Source organism: Salmo trutta, chromosome 4 (genome assembly GCF_901001165.1).
Source record: "Salmo trutta chromosome 4, fSalTru1.1, whole genome shotgun sequence".
Lineage (NCBI taxonomy): Eukaryota > Metazoa > Chordata > Actinopteri > Salmoniformes > Salmonidae > Salmo > Salmo trutta.
Window position 1 is genome coordinate 46098415 of NC_042960.1, and position 17975 is coordinate 46116389.

Consider the following 17975-nt stretch of genomic DNA (forward strand, 5'->3'; position numbering starts at 1 on the left):
TTGTTACATTTCACTGTGTAAATCCTAGCAGTACTACTTATTTCTCTGAGTGAGGCAGATATATAGCATTTTGCAAAGAAAACATGATTATTTGTCTCTCTGAAATGAAACCATCAAGTGATACATTTTAAACAACTACATGTCTGTCATTGAACAACTCCAAACTATGATTAGATCGTAAAAAAACACCCCAATCTCTTTAACAGTTTCTTTAAACAACAAAAGCTAATGGAAATGGATATATAGCATTTTGGAATGAAACTCTTCAAATCCCAAGGACCGTGCTGTACAGTAAACTGTAGGATTAATGGAGGACAGACATGAGCTGTTCATCCACACACTCTATCAATCATAAAGTAAGGCAGTATACCAGCAAATTTGACCTGGTTTCACAGTTAACAGACGTTAGTCTTATAGTAAGGCTCAGTTTTTAGTAGATTTCTTGAACCTTAGAACTGCTTTGACCAACCCAATGATCACTAAATACAAACCAGAGATGTTCTGTAATTGCGGAGTTTGCCTTTAAATGTACGAATGCAAGACAAGATTGTATTTACAATTGGTTTGTATCAATTGATAAGTAAGCAACAGTCAATAATGTAACAATTATAGTCAGGGATAAACTGCTGATGACCGCATAAGATGACAGTGACAGCAAAATAATATTAACAAACAGTAATAATAGTGATCATGGAACCAATAATGAAATATTGTCAATATTTACCCAGTTTGGTCTGAATGTGTGCAATCATCATTCTGTAAATATTTGTGGTAAAACGTGCCATGACTCATTTCCATCATGGATTTGTGCTTCTTCTCAATTAAACGTGTGCTCCAGGGCCTGGTTGCATAAAACATCTTATGTGTTTCCCTTAAGGCTTTCCCTTATTAAGTAATAATTTCTACTTACCTTAGGGAATTCTATAAGGGCGTTGCATAGAGCACCTCAGTGATTTCCCTTAGGTAAGAGCATACTGAAGGGGGGTTACTGTAGTTTGAAGGCATGTACGGCAGTAATAGTCTCTGGTTACCATGGAGATGACCTGATTCACTGTCTGAATGTGATCTCTGGTCAAATAAATCCCATTTATTTTGGGAGATCGCAAAATAGAACTTCTACATTCAACAGAGGAGAAACAAATTGATTCAGAAGAAAAAACACGTTTCTTGCTGTTACTTTTTTCTCAACTTGTTTCTATTACTTTCTACCACATCAAGTTAACGCACTTAGTAGGTAGCTAGCGGGCTAGCCAGGTAGCTTTATAGCCATGGATTGTGCACCTTCCATTGTTTAGCTATGTAGCTAGCTAGCTAGCTAGCTATACACCAAGCTTGCTGGTTGATATTTTCCTTTTGCAACCAGGGCAACTGACTTAAAGGTAAGGAATATACTTAAGGTGTTTTATATAAAACATCTTAAGAGTTTCCTTTAAGGGTTTACCTTAAGGAATAATTTCCCCTTACCTAAGGGAATTGTTTAAGGGCATTTCAAATATTTGATTAGTTAAGGGCATACTTAAAGGGGCTTTATGGTAGTTTGAAGGCATGTATGGCAGAAAGAGTATCTTGTTACCATGGAGACAGCCTGATTCACTGAATAAATGTCTGGTCAAAGAGATGCTTTGATTTTGTAAGAAAGCAAAATATAACCTCTACAATCAAGACAGGATAATCACATTGCTTCAGAAGATAATAAACCGCTTTTCTTGTAGATACTTTTTTCTCAACTTGTTTATATTGCTTTATAGTACGTCAAGCCACAGTAGCTTACAGAGTAGCTATAGCTAACTAGCCAGCTAGCTTTGTATCCATGGATTGTGCACCTTCCATTGTTTAGCTAAGTAGCTAGCTGGTTGATGTTTTCCTTTTGTCACCAGAGCAGATGAAAGCAACATTCACCTCCACAAATGCTGTTTACATTGATATCCATAGTGAATTAAACACTTAAAAGGACCTCACTGGAACCCTTACATTTTCACAAAATTTAAGGGGGAAATTCACCTTAAAATGTTTTGTGCAACTGACTTAAAGTTTAGGAAACTTTAAAGGAAAAGATGAGGGGGAAATTAACTTAAGGTGTTTTATGCAGCCAGGCCCAGGCACTGAAAATACAGTTTGCTTCAGTATATCTACCCATTTCAGAGAAGGTCCTGCAGAATTCCTGTCTGAAATGCTGAGCAATCTATCACAGTCTTAGGGCCAGAAATTAAGGCATTTTGTATTGAACAGTTGCCCTGGGAAGTTGCATTGTACTTCGATCTAAGCATCCTAGTGACTAAGACCTATTGTGATGTGTAATTACTGCTACACCATATTGCAAGGAAGTGTTTATCCCAAACTATTAGCTTGGAATGGAGTCTCTACAGACCCAGGGTTACAGCATAGATAGTCAACACCTCGTTCAGGGGTGTCGCCCCCAGCCGCCTGTAGTTGTGTAACCCTCCACCCAATACCAGTAACACAAGGAGCCAATTTTAGATCAGTATTTTGGACAAATGCTTCGACATAGTTGTCTCGGTCAAACTCGCTTGGCGTCACTGCCTTGTTGTCGCAGTGTGAACGGATCATCAATGCTGACTATGGGTTCAAGGGCAGATTAGGTCCAAGCCATCACTTTGTATGATTATGCCACTTATGGAGGTGCAGAAAAGAGATCCCATGAAAAATCAGTGTGCCCCAAAGTCATTGACTTTCACCTGCCATGACACAGCTGCCGGGAGCTCATATCAGTCCTATTGATTTCCTCAGAAGACCTAGAAGAATCATGTGGGGAATATAAGCCCCCAGATCCCCTGTTGCTCAGCTCTCATACACAAGTCTTTAGCACAAATGGAATATAAAGAGCTTCCTTAAGATTCCTAGGCTGCGTATGAAAACCAGGGCCTTGTGCTGCTACTGTAGCCTATCCCTTGGCCCCTGTAGCCTGGCCCCTGTCCCCTGGCCTTGTAGCCTAGCCCCTGTCCACTGTCTCTCACCTTTTGATCCTGCCCACCTGTTCACACATGATGGACAGGTACTGGGTGAGCTTCACCATGGCGATGATGATGGTTCCACCAATGAGGGAGCAGGTTGGCCAAAAGAGTGAGTGGAACACTGCCAATCGTCCATAGATGCGTGTCAGTAGAGCACTGTCCTGCTGTTCACCTGGGTCCATGTAACATAGCACCTGCTGCTGTGTTTTCAGACGCTCCAAGATTTTCATGACTACAGTGTGGATCGCATTGAAGTCCTTCTGGCATTTGGGCACATAGAAGCACTAAGAGAACAAAGACAGATTTATTATGAATACAGTGGGTTAACTGCGTGTTTTGGATGAGTTGAATTGAAATGTAACCTCTAGAATTTGTTGTCAGCTGCAAGTTTTTTCCCCCATTTCCCCTCACCTCAAGTAATGTATTGAGATGGAGTCGTGTGAAGTTAATTAGAACTCAAGGTCCTTCTGTTTCCAGTGTTTTTATGTGGGTGCATTGTGATAAACGATTTATTTATTTTTAGCGAATTAGGGTGGATTAAACCATATTGTTTTCTCATTGTTACAGGGCAATACCACGATAATAGAGTGATGCTGAGAATCAGATCACAGTTAATAAAATGTTTTTTGATTTTATTTTTCACTTTAAAATGTATGTCAAACAAAAACCAATGATTGCAAAGTTAAACAAACAATACCTATGCACAAGGACTACTTTTAACAATTTTTACAGTCAATTTTACAAAAACACATTAACATGAAGAATTAGGCACACCACATCATTTCAACGTGGAAATGTGGGTAATATTTGGTTGAAAAGTTGATCAATGAGATTTTAACCTTTATTCACCCACTCAAAAAGACAGCCAGAAGTTTGTTGAATTCCCAATGTGTTATCACTATGCTTTCAACCATCTTTAAAAGAACAACCAAATTCCAATAGAAAAACAGTGTCTGATTTTGGTTTAGTTGTCATCTAAATGTGTTTTCAGTGCGCTTCCAACAATTTAAAAGCACAACAAAGTTCAAATGGTAATACAATGTCAGATATGTTGTGTTTATACAACAAGTTAATGTATTATCACTGTGCACTGTCACGCCCTGATCTGTTTCACCTGTCCTTGTGCTTGTCTCCACCCCCCCTTCAGTTGTCGCCCAACTTCCCCACTGAGTATTTATACCTGTGTTTTCTGTCTGTCTGTGCCAGTTCGTCTTGTTTGTTCAAGTTTTTATTATTATTTATTTATTTTCACCTTTATTTAACCAGGTAGGCTAGTTGAGAACAAGTTCTCATTTACAACTGCGACCTGGCCAAGATAAAGCAAAGCAGTGCGACACAAACAACAACACAGAGTTACACATGGAATAAACAAACATGCAGTCAATAACACAATAGAAAAAAAGTCTATATACAGTGTGTGCAAATGAGGTAAGATAAGGGAGGTAACGCAATAAATAGGCCATAGTGGCGAAATAATTACAATTTAGCAATTAAACACTTTAGTGATAGATGTGCAGAAGATGAATGTGCAAGTAGAGATACTGGGTTGCAAAGGAGCAAAGAAAATAGAATAAATAAATAACAGCATGGGGATGAGGTAGTTGGATGGGCTATTTACAGATGCGCTATGTACAGGTGCAGTGATCTGTGAGCTGCTCTGACAACTGGTGCTTAAAGTTAGTGAAGGAGATATGAGTCTCCAGCTTCAGGGATTTTTGCAATTCGTTCCAGTCATTGGCAGCAGAGAACTGTAAGGAAAGGCGGCCAAAGGAGGAATTGGCTTTGGGGGTAACCAGTGAAATATACCTGCTGGAGTGTGTGCTTTGGGTGGGTGCTGCTATGGTGACCAGTGAGCTGAGATAAGGCTTGGCTTTACCTAGAAAAATACTTACAGATGACCTGAAGCCAGTGGGTTTGGCAACGAATATGAAGCGAGGGCCAGCCAACGAGAGCATACAGGTCGCAGTGGTAGGTAGTATATGGGGCTTTGGTGACAAAACAGATGGCACTGTGATAGACTGCATCCAATTTGCTGAGTAGAATGTTGGAGGCTATTTTGTAAATGACATCGCCGAAGTCAAGGATCGGTAGGATAGTCAGTTTTACGAGGGTATGTTTGGCAGCATGAGTGAAGGATGCTTTGTTGCGAAATCGGAAGTAGATTCTAGATTTAATTTTGGATTGGAGATGCTTAATGTGAGTCTGGAAGGAGAGTTTACAGTCTAACCAGACGCCTAGGTATTTGTAGTTGTCCACATATTCTAAGTCAGAACCGTCCAGAGTAGTGATGCTGGACGGGCGGGCAGGTGCGGGCAGTGATCGGTTGAAGAGCATGCATTTAGTTTCACTTGCATTTAAGAGCAGTTGGAGGCCATGGAAGGAGAGTTGTATGGCATTGAAGCTCGTCTAGAGGTTAGTTAGCGCAGTGTCCAAAGAAGAGCCAGAAGTATACAGAATGGTGTCGTCTGCGTAGAGGTGGATCAGAGAATCATCAGCAGCAAGAGCGACATCATTGATGTATACAGAATTGAACCCTATGGCACCCCATAGAGACTGCCAGAGGTCCGGACAACAGGCCCTCCGATTTGACACACTGAACTCTGTCTGAGAAGTAGTTGGTGAACCAGGCAAGGCAGTCATTTGAGAAACCAAGGCTGTTGAGTCGGCCGATAAGAATGTGGTGATTGACAGAGTCGAAAGCCTTGGCCAGGTCGATGAATACAGCTGCACAGTATTGTCTCTTATCGATGGCGGTTATGATATCGTTTAGGACCTTGAGCGTGGCTGAGGTGCTCCCATGACCAGCTTGGAAACCAGATTGCATAGCGGAGAAGGTACGGTGGGATTCGAAATGGTCGATGATTTACATTTACATTTAAGTCATTTAGCAGACGCTCTTATCCAGAGCGACTTACAAATTGGTGCATTCACCTTATGATATCCAGTGGAACAACCACTTTACAATAGTGCATCTAAATCTTATAGGGGGGGGGGGGGGGGTTAGAAGGATTACTTTATCCTATCCCAGGTATTCCTTAAAGAGGTGGGGTTTCAGGTGTCTCCGGAAGGTGGTGATTGACTCCGCTGTCCTGGCGTCGTGAGGGAGCTTGTTCCACCATTGGGGTGCCAGAGCAGCGAACAGTTTTGACTGGGCTGAGCGGGAACTGTGCTTCCTCAGAGGTAGGGAGGCAAGCAGGCCAGAGGTGGATGAACGCAGTGCCCTTGTTTGGGTGTAGGGCCTGATGATCTATTTGTTAACTTGGCTTTCAAAGACCTTATAAAGGCAGGTTAGGATAGATATACAGTTGAAGTCGGAAGTTACCATCCACCTTAGCCAAATACATTTAAACTCAGTTTTTACAATTCCTGACATTTAATTCTAGTAAAAATTCCCTGTCTTAGGTCAGTTAGGATCACCACTTTATTTCAAGAAAGTGAAATGTCAGAATAATAGTAGAGAGAATGATTTATTTCAGCTTTTATTTCTTTAACCTCTACGGGCCACGGTGGCAGTATTGAGAATTTTGAAAAAAATACGTGCCCATTTTTAACTGCCTCCTACACCAATTCAGAAGCTAGGATATGCATATTATTAACACATTCGGATATAAAACACTCTGAATTTTCTAAAACAGTTTGAATGGTGTCTGTAAGTATAACAAAACTCATATTGCAGGCAAAAACCTGAGAAAAATAGATTTAAAAAAATGAGAATTTTGTGGCTGTACTATTTAGTGTCATTGTTTATTAGATACCATAGTGAGAAAGGATTCAGTTCGCAACTCCTACGGATTCCACTAGATGTCAGCGATCTTTATAAAGTTGTTTGAAGCTTCCATGATTAACAGGGAGCAAATTAGAATGCATTGAAGTTGACGTCCGTGGGATGTCGTCACTTCCATTATGGCCTGCACCTGCGCAATCATGAGACATTTTAAAAAAACGTTTTTCTAGACACAGGTGAAGTCGGGTTGAAACATTACTGATGTTTCACGTTAAAAATGGCTCTAAAGATTGATGCTAAACAACGTTTGACATGTTTGAACAAACATAAATAGATTATTTTTGTAACTTTTGTAACTTTTTGCCGTGACTTCACACACCCCCCCCGCGCTACTTTTTAGTAGCCACCGAAGCGCTAACAACATGGAACAACTTGGAGTTATTTGGACATCAATTATGAACTTTGTCAAAAGAAACCACATTTGTTGTGGACCTGGAATTCCTGGAACTGCCAATGGATGAAGATAATCAAAGGTAATGGATTATTGACAATAGTATTATTGATATTACATGGTTACAAGATGATGCTAAGCTAATTAGGCTAGCTTATTGTTCTTAGCACAGCACCTGGTTTATTGCAACTTGTGATTTCCCAGTAAAGTTATTTTGAAATCTGGCAAGACAGTATCATTTACGAAATGTTAAACTATAATTATTTGAATGACAATATTATAATTTACCAATGTTTTCGAATAGTAATTTTGAAAATTGTAACGTTGTTCACCGGAAGCATTTCAGAGAAGAAAAAAATCAGAATTTCACCGCTACTGTAAAATGCGGTTTTTGGATATAAATATGAACTTGATGGAACAAAAAATGCATGTATTGTATAACATAATGTCCTAGGAGTGTCATCTGATGGAGATTGTCAAAGGTTGGTGCATAATTTTAGCTGGTTTCTGCTTTTGGTGACGCCTGACCTTGAATTGAAAATGGATGTTTGTACTTTTGTGGCTATGTACTGTCCTAACATAATCTAACTTTATGCTTTTGCCGTAAAGCCTCTTTGAAAATCGAACAATGTGGTTAGATTAAGGAGATGTTTCTTTTAAATGGTGTAAAATAGTTGATTGTTTGAGAAATTGAAATTATTAGATTTTTGATGTTTTGAATTTCCAGCCTTGCTAGCAATCCCGTCTCAGGGTTCATTGCTAACCCGTGGCCTCAACATTCCCAGTCGGTCAGAAGTTTACATACACTCAATTAGTATTTGGTAGCATTGCCTTTAAATGGTTTAACTTGGGTCAAACATTTCAGGTAGCCTTCCACAAGCTTCCCACAATAAGTTGGGTGAATTTTGGCCCATTCCTCCTGACAGAGCTTGTGTAATGGAGTCAGGTTTGTAGGTCTCCTTGCTCGCACACACTTTTTCAGTTCTGCCCACAACTTTTCTATAGGATTGAGGTCAGGGCTTTGTGATGGCCACTCCAATACCTTGATTTTGTTGTCCTGAAGCCATTTTGCCACAACTTTGGAAGTATGCTTGGGGTCATTGTCCATTTGGAAGACCCATTTGCGACCAAGCTTTAACTTCCTGACTGATGTCTTGAGATGTTGCTTCAATATATCCACATAATTTCCCTCCTCATGATGCCATCTATTTTGTGATGTGCACCAGTCCCTCCTGCAGCAAAGCACCCCCACAACATGACGCTGCCACCCGCGTGCTTCACGGTTGGTATGGTGTTTTTCGACTTGCAAGCCTCCCCCTTTTTCCTCCAAACATAATGATGGTCATTATGGACATTCTCCAAAAAGTACAATCTTTGTCCCCATGTGCAGTTGCAAACTGTAGTCTTGCTTTTTAATGGCAGTTTTGGAGCAGTGGCTTCTTCCTTGCTGAGCGACCTTTTAGGTTATGTCGATATAGGACTTGTTTTACTGTGGATATAGATACTTTTTTACCTCTTTCCTCCAGAATTTTCACAAGGTCCTTTGCTTTTGTTCTGGGATTGATTTGCACTTTTCGCACCAAAGTACGTTCATCTCTAGGAGACAGAACGTGTCTCCTTCCTGAGCGGTATGATGGCTGCGCGGTCCCATGGTGTTTATACTTGCGTACTATTGTTTGTACAGATGAACGTGGTACCTTCAGGCATTTGGACATTTCCCCCAAGGATGAACCAGACTTGTGGATGTGTAAAAAAAAAAATCTGAGGTCTTGGCTGATTTCTTTTGACTTTTCCATGATGTTAAGCAAAGAGGCACTGAGTTTGAAGGTAGGCCTTGAAATACATCCACAGGTACACCTCCAATTGACTCAAATTATGTAAATTAGCCTTTCAGAAGCTTCTAAAGCCATGACATCATTTTCTGGAATTTTCCAAGCTGTTTAAAGGCACAGTCAACTTACTGTATGTAAACTTCTGACACACTGAAATTGTGATACAGTGAATTATAAGTGAAATAATCTGTCTGTAAACAATTGTTGGAAAAATGTATTGTGTCATGCACAAAGTATATGTCCTAACCGACTTGCCAAAACTATAGTTTGTTAACAAGAAATTTGTGGAGTGGTTGAAAAACGAGTTTTAATGACTCCAACCTAAGTGTATGTAACTACCGACTTCAACTGTAGGTCTGTAGCAGTTTGGATCTAGAGTGTCTCCCCCTTTGAAGAGGGGGATGACCGCAGCAGCTTTCCAATCTTTGGGGATCTCAGATGATACGAAAGAGAGGTTGAACAGGTTGCAACAATTTCAGGTGTCAATTTTTGAAAGAGAGGGTCCAGATTGTCTTGCCCGGCTGATTTGTAGGGGTCCAGGTATTGCAGTTCTTTCAGAACATCAGCTATCTGGATTTGGGTGAAGGAGAAATGGGGGAGACTTAGGCAAGTTGCTGTGGGCTGTTGACCAGGGTTGGGGTAGCCAGGTGGAAAGCATGGCCAGCCGTAGAAAAATGCTTATTGAAATTCTCAATTATCGTGGATTTATCGGTGGTGACAGTGTTTCCTAGCCTCAGTGCAGTGGCAGCTGGGAGGAGGTGCTCTTATTCTCCATGGCCTTTACAGTGTCCCATAACTTTTTGGAGTTTGTGCTACAGGATGCAAATTTCTAGCCTTTGCTTTCCTAACTGCCTGTGTATATTGGTTCCTAACTTCCCTGAAAAGTTGCATATCGCGGGGGCTATTCGATGCTAATGCAGTACGCCACAGGATGTTTTTTGTGCTGGTCAAGGGCAGTCAGGTCTGGAGTGAACCAAGGGCTATATCTGTTCCTGGTTCTACAGTTTTTGAATGGGACATGCTTATTTAAGATGGTGAGGTAAGCACTTTTAAAGAATAACCAGGCATCCTCTACTGACGGAATGAGATCAATATCCTTCCAGGATACCCGGGCCAGGTTGATTAGAAAGGCCTGCCTGCTGAAATGTTTTAGGGAGCGTTTGACAGTGATGAGGGGTGGTCGTTTGACTGCAGACCCATTACGGATGCAGGCAATGAGGCAGTGATCGATGAGATCCTGGTTGAAGACAGCAGAGGTGTATTTGGAGGGCAGGTTGGTTAGGATGATATCTATGAGGGTGCCCATGTTTACGGATTTGGGGTTGTACCTGTTAGGTTCATTGATAATTTGTGTGAGATGAAGGGCATCAAGCTTAGATTGTCAACCAGCGTTTTGTCTCAGCGCCTGCTTTTCCCCAGTCTCTCTTTTTCCTCGTCCTCCTGGTTTTGACCCTTGCTTGTCCTTATTCCGAGCCTGCCTGCCATCCTGTGCCTTTGCCCCTACTCTGGATTACCGACCTCTGGATGACCTGACCCTGAGCCTGCCTGCCATCTTGTACCTTGGCCCCACTACTCTGGATTATCGACCCCTGCCTGCCTTGACCTGTCGTTTGCCTGCCCCTGTTGTGCAATAAACATTGTTACTTCAACACAGTATGCACTTGGGTCTTACCTGAAACCTGATAGTGCTCCACCTAATAGCACAACCAAATGACCTGGATAGCAGTTGAGATTACATTAAAACAGGGGTGTCAAACTAATTCTATGGAGTGCCTAGTGTCTGCAGTTATAGCAATTATGAAGATCTCCACAGACCTGTGACCTTTGCATGCTATCTTGAACATGCACATTTCTATGATTACTTAATAAGAAGACATTTATAGTTACAGTAGGCTAACCTCAAAATGTAGCCATGGATGTGTTACTCATTTTAAGGTTGAATAAATATCGTTACATAAGTTTGTAAGACAAAGTAAATTGCTTCAATTTAAGGTTATTACAAAATAAATAATAAATTGTATTTGGTTGACAACGCAACCAAATATCAACATTTGGAGGATATCTAATGCCTGGATAGTTTCAACTGAGCCACTGGCTTAATCCTATTCTGTGACTTTTATTTTTGGTTTAGTTGGAGACAGTGTCACCAGCAAGCACCACCACACCTCCTCCTTGCTCCAAAAATCTCAAATCTGTACTCATCAGATCAAAGGACAGATTTCCTACCGGTCTAATGTACATTGCTTGTGTTTCTTGGCCTAAGCAAGTCTCTTCTTATTATTGGTGTCCTTTGGTAGTGGTTTCTTTGCAGCAATTCAACCATTAAGGCCTGATACACGCAGTCTCCTCTGAAAAGTTGATGTTGTGAAGTGTCTGTTACTCTGTGAAGCATTTATTTGGGCTGCAATCTGAGGTGCAGTTCACTCTACTGAACTTATCCTCTGCAGCAGAGGTAACTCTGGGTCTTCCTTTCCTGTGGCGTCCTCATGAGAGCAAGTTTCATCATAGCGCTTGGTGGTTTTTGTGACTGCATTTGAATAATTCTTTTAAATTCTTGAAATGTTCTGGATTGACTGATCTTCATGTCTTAAAGTAATGATGGACTGTCTTTTCTCTTTGCTTATTCGAGCTGTTCTTGCCATAATATGGACTTTGTATTTTACCAAATAGAGCTATCTTCTGTATACCAGCCCTACCTTGTCACTACACAACTAATTGGCTCAAACGCATCTACAATGTAGAAAATAGTAAACATAAAGAAAAACGCTTGAATGAGTAGGTGTGTCCAAACTTTTGACTGGTTCTGTGTATCTCATCTTTCCACAGAGTGGTCATAATACTTTGTAGGCCAAACCGTTTAGACGCTACAGACGATTTTGTGTGAATTTCGGGATGTATCATGGTCTGATCAACACTGCTCTCTAGCTCTGTCACTTTTTACCCCAGATGTGGAAGTACGATATAAGCGAATGCGGTTGATTGAGACGCATCCAATGCAAAACCAGATATCTCTATTTTAAACTGACATGAATATGGGGATTTTTTTATTATGCTAATTAGATTTCCGCGGGGGCGCGGACATCGACCTTAGGGGGTTATAACTTTGATTTTTGTTTGAGATGGAGACGTGAATCCAACATATTAATGATTAACTTGAAGATTACATTTGAAATCAACCAAAGTTCAGAAACCCTATGCCGATATGTGTTGTCTATTTTTAGTTGAACCCTAGGTTGAATTGAAACAATAGTTGATGATGACTTTGCAAATTCTTCCCAGTGCATTCGGAAAGTATTCAGACCGATTGTAAAGGGTGCGTACTGGCGGCAGAGAAGTCAGACGCAGGAGAGCAAAAACGGTGTTTCCAAACGCCGCAGTTTAATAAAAAAAAAACACCGGAAAACAGAACAACCAAATAATGGGTACATAACCCGACGCACACCAGAACAGATGTGCACTTACAATAAACAATCACCGACAAGGACATGAGGGGGAACAGAGGGTTAAATACACAACATGTAATTGATGGGATTGGAACCAGGTGTGATGGAAGACAAGACAAAACCAAAGGAAAATGAAAAGAGGATCAGCGATGGCTAGAAGGTCGGTGACTTCGACCGCCGAATGCCGCCCGAACAAGGAGAGGGAACAACTTTGGCGGAAGTCATGACACCGATTGCAAAAATGTCTAAAAAACTGCTTTTGCTTTGTCATTATGGGGTATTGTGCAAAGATTGTTGAGGGGAAAAAACTATTTCATCCATTTTAGAAAAAGGCTGTAGCGTAAAGAAAATGTGACAAAAGTCAAGGTGTCTGAATGCTTTCCAAATGCACTGTATAGGCCTAAATCGTATCATTGATGATATACATGAATATAAAGTATGGAAACATTTCATTTGCTTTGGTAAGCCTACTCTTTGGAATGACTTTGATAGCAACACAGTGAATATATTGATTTATTAAGAGATCTTTCAACAATCATTCTCATGGTAGCACATTGGTATTAGTCAGTGACAAATATCAAAGCTAAGCAGGACTGGGCATAGTTAAAACCCAGGATGGGATACCAAATGAATAGCTGTAGATAGATCAATTCACCAGTAAGAGGTGCTCCCCAACTATAATTGTTTTTCTGATAGTGGATATACCGTTTCAAAGGTACAAATTCAACATATTTTATGGCAGGTTTGCCTATGTTGAAAATTGATCATAGTGATGACATAATCCTGTGCTTTAAATTTCAGCCTCAAAACAAGAATTGCTAACTTTTTTTTAAATCAAATGTATTTTCCACTTAAATTCCACATCACAATACGCTGACAAATTATGTTGAAACAACATTGATTCAACCAATTTGTGCCTAGTGGGAATGCAAAATATGGTAACAGAATGACGGTTTTGTGCTGTTGGTGCCGCCATTCTGTTACCAAACTTCGCATCTGCACTGCTCTTCAAGTAAATATGTTTTTATACAATTTTCTGTGGAAATTGTTAAAAGTAGTCCTTGTGCATAGAGTTGTATGGTTTAACTTTGCAATCATTGGTTTTTGTTAGACATTTTTAAGTAAAAAAATCTGAGTCTCAGCATCATTCTGTTACCATGGAACTGCCCTACATTAAATTAATGACATGGTAAATACATATTTCATAGTTGTGCTTATATACTGTTTTGTATTGAATCATTTGATTGCAGATTGCTACCACATAAGTTGTTAGTAAAGATCAAACCCGGTGTATATTACTGTAGCTGAAGCAAGATAATGAAATATAGGGTTACTGTTAGACATGTTACGTTTAGGCATGTCCTCTGTCTCACCTCTGGGTTGGCGTCCTGTGCCTCCTCATTGTGGGAGAGTCGGACAACCTTTCCGGATGTGTTGAGACTGACAAACACCTGTAGGCACGGGTACTTGGAGCTTTTCCAGCACTCGGAACCGCAGCTGTAGGTACAGTTAATCTCCGCCACGATGGTGGAGTTGAGCACAGTGCAGCTGGATTCCTCCGTCCACACACTACATGGCATAGGGGTGGGGAGGGTAGGGAGCAAAATTAAAGAGTTACTGACCTGTGTATAGCTAGCTCTACCCCGGTGCCCTCTGACATATTGCTGTCTGGATGCCACACAAGCAAGTTCAACATCAACAACAACTGTATCCAACAACACAACACCCATGACTAACAATGAATTAAATGAAAAGGAGAAGTTGTAGGAATTTTCAGGATACTGCATGATATGAAGCAGACTGAATCAGTTGAGTAGTAGAAATGGGAGAAAAGATCGACAACACTAGCAAATTATAGTGATTATCTCCAGCTGAATTACAAAGTCTGTCCACTTTACCGGTGTATCTTAACCTCTTGAATAGCCCAGCATGCTTTATAGTCTACATACTGACATTTTTTTATTAATCTTAGATCTTGGGAAAAGTAATATTCTGAATAACTTGCTTTGAACTTTCTCTTTAAGGATAAATGTTGCACTACTTTTTCACTGGATCCAAATAGAAAAGGAACGACTTGAGGTGGAATTAAATAAAAAATTGCAGCACACTCTGTGGTTTGGAATGACGTTGGTGCCTTGCAGTGTAATTGGTGCTGTATTGTAATAGGCCATTGTGTACTGAAGTTTGTCCCCTGTGTCCCCTGCTTTCATGCTGTAACAGTTACATTGAGCTCATAGCGCAAATGCCACTCATAAGCCTCAGCTGGCATTTCAAATGCCTCTGACTGCAATTTATGTCCACAACTAAAGTATAGAGGGACCACACCATTTGGAATGCACAGTTTTAGCTACTGAGTTCTAGCTCCCGGGAGGGGCTAATATAGGGGGATTGTATAGTTTGCCATGCACTTTAAAGACAGTTTGGCTAACAGGTGTGTTTCAGTGACAGTTCAGACAGCATTTGAGCCATTATCCTAGACTAGCCAAAGTAATATACACATGGTGACACATGAAGATCTAACAGCAGCTTTTTCTTTGACATGCATGTGGCTACATGAAGAAAACAAACTTCAGGACATTGTGATTGACTTGGTGAGTGAGAGCAAATTACCTGTCTGAGTAGGAGTGCACCATGGTAATGCCCAGCACAAAGTACATCATCACAGAGAAGAGGATCATGCTGAGTCCCAGGAGAATAGCTCTGTCCTCCCCAGCCTTCAGCGCTGTCACTGTCTTCCTCTTGTCTAGCACGTCATACTCCCGGACCTTCTGATAAATAGTCCTGATTCATACATTACCAACACACACACACACACACACACACACTTAACAGGGTTGCATCATGAGGTCATCTGGCTTGACCAAATGGCATTAGTCAAATCAATACATAATTAATAGCCTTTTAAGGGTCAATATGAATTTAATTCTCTTCTCTTGGGCATGGACATGCAACGCTTGAAATAAATGATTTTTTACATTTTGCACAGTGACCATGTGATTTACTTTCCATCACGAATAATGCGAAAACGTCATAGCTAATATTACTGTTGACTGGTAGACCAGTAGATAATGAGATATTCGTTTTTATTTTCAGGGGTGGAGTTTTTCCAAATGCAAACTGACAGATTTTCCCTTTTATTCACAATTATTGTAGCTTAAAGCTGGGTGCACAAATTTGATTCTCATTGATGTAATAAAGCTGAAAAGCTTTTACAAACCAACAAAAAAAAATCTGACATTGTAGAATTAAGCACATCCCAATCTTAGCAAAGCTTGTTACAGATGTAAGTATAATGACATTAACTAGATTTCTGATTTAAAAAACAAATATAAAACTGTCAGATTTACCAAGCATTTGTTACGGTGACAAATTTAATGTCAAGTTTGTTGTTCCCTCTCAAAAACAAAATGCCAAACTTTTCAGAAGTGCATCATAGATCTGCCCCATGATTCTTTGTGCTGTGTAAAGTATAAAGGGTACCATACCTTCTCTCACTTCCTGATCCCTGAGCTCCTTTGCTTCCTGCCCATAGGAACATCCTCTCTGAGGACTCTTTGTGCCCACTACCACTCACAGAGGGCGTCACACAGGGCTGCTGAGACCACCTGCCAGGGACAGACACAAACACTCAGTGACCCATGTGCCCCTCAGTCTCCACACACCTATGCTGGAAGTGCCACCCCTTCAGAGCCTGGTCAGGATACCCCACAGCCAGGTGAGAAGAGTTCTCACTGAAGGACTTAAATCAACCCTATTCATCTTCTGCAGAAAGAAAAAGCCACGTATTCCACAGAGTTTAGAGCCACTCGCCATCTACTAGGATAGTCACCAAGGCGAATCATCTTTTGAATGTTTGAAGAGCCGGAGTTCAGAGGCAGAGAGGGAGCAGCAGCAGCACGCATCCACCTGAGGCACACGAACAGCACTCATGGCACACACGCCTTCCTGTGTGCTTCAAGCCCACTCGTCTGGCACTTAATTTCCTGCCTGTTCATTTGTTATTGACTATTCATAGTCTGAGCAACGGCGACGGGCTGGTGGAATAATGAGGTTTCAAGGCGCAGAGGACTTGCGAAAGCATTGATCCCTTCCGACTATTCAGCAGTTTGAGGCGAGAGGCATTCAAAGCCTCCCTCCTCCCCTGAACCTCCTCCCCAACCTCTCTGTTGATTGGTCATAATGGAGAGCCTCCTAGCAATGTAGTTGCATTGGAGTTCAGGGAAAATGAATAACTGCTCGGAGTAGTAACGAAAGTAGTGGGATTGCCAAGACCCTTTTTGTTCATATTAGGAGATTTAAACAAACATCCACTCTCATTATGTAGATAAGGTTCACAGAGAAGGTTTTGATTGTGTGTGTCTGTCTTTGCTTATCAATAGATTATTGTGTTTCTATCTCCTGCCTTAGTAAAGACTCTGAGATTAATAAATAGGCTGTTGTTGTGCTCCTATCGCACAGGAATAGTCTACCCATACTGTGAAATATTTTGAATACTTACTTTCGAGCATGCTTGGCTATTGAATGAGCGATGATACATTTGCTGGTTGCTCTCAATAAAAAATATTTTCTGGCAAACCTTCCAAAGAGCCTATTGGCATGGAGGTGGCGTCTAATTTTATTTGGAGACCTGGTAACGCAAAGATGCGACCAAGTTCTGTAATTCTCCAACTTTGGACCTTGGATTTTTCTTTGCCTCCTGAACTATTTTCCTCAATGTGCATGGGGGAAAGATAAACTTGCCTGGTATTGGACGCAAGTTTATCACTGTTCCAGTGTTTTTAAATGTCTTAATTGTTGCCCTAATAGTGCTAAGTGCCCACTGGGTACCTACTGGTTAAATCAACGTTGTTTCAACGTAATTTGTCAATGTATTGTGACGTAGAATCTAGGTGGAAAATACATTGGATTTGAAAAAAGTAATCATGTTGTTTTTTTAAATTTCAACCACAGGGTTATATCATTATGGTAACCAATTTTCAACATAGACAAACCTTGTATATAAGATGTTGAATTCCTACCTTTGAAACAAAGTCAGATCTTCAACGTAATATCCACTATGAGAAAAAAACTACAGGCTAGGCAGCACCTCTTATTGGAGCGTTGGTCATCTATCTACAGCTATCCTTTTAGTCACCCATCCAGGGTTTTAACCAAGGCCAGCCCTGCTTACTTTTGATAATTGTCACTGACTATTACCAATGTGCTATCGTGAGAATGACGGTTGAGAAATCTCCACTTAATAGATTCACTGTTGCTATCAAAGTTATTCCAAAGGGTAGGTTTAAATAACAGAGCAAATTAAATGTAAGCATACATACCTTTTCAATCATATATCATAGTGATGTGAGGAGGGGGACTAAATCAAACTGTATTTAACATTTGATTTAGTCCTATTCTTGAACTTGTTTGGTTGAAATGGAGACGTGAATCCAACATATCAATTATTCCTTTGTAGACAAACTGGAATTAAAGCCAGAGTCAGTGGCACAGATGGAACTATCCAAGCAGAAGATAAATCTTCTTCAAATGTTGATATTTGATTGCATTGAGAAA

General features: G+C 40.6%; 1 protein-coding gene across 2 annotated transcripts in view; it reads right to left on the bottom strand.

Annotated features, from left to right (window-relative positions):
* Positions 1-502: 502 nt before the first annotated feature.
* The window catches only part of LOC115192472 (calcium-activated potassium channel subunit beta-2-like), a 46372-nt gene continuing 28899 nt past the window's right edge, over positions 503-17975 (bottom strand). For both annotated transcript variants that reach the window (XM_029751006.1, XM_029751005.1), the window contains exons 2-5: positions 15908-16027; positions 15033-15203; positions 13796-13991; positions 503-3256 (exon numbers count right to left, since the gene is read on the bottom strand). In XM_029751006.1, coding sequence (XP_029606866.1) covers positions 2972-3256; positions 13796-13991; positions 15033-15203; positions 15908-15960 — 705 coding nt within the window. In that variant the 5' untranslated portion in view covers positions 15961-16027 and the 3' untranslated portion in view covers positions 503-2971. The remainder of the gene's footprint in view (positions 3257-13795; positions 13992-15032; positions 15204-15907; positions 16028-17975) is intronic.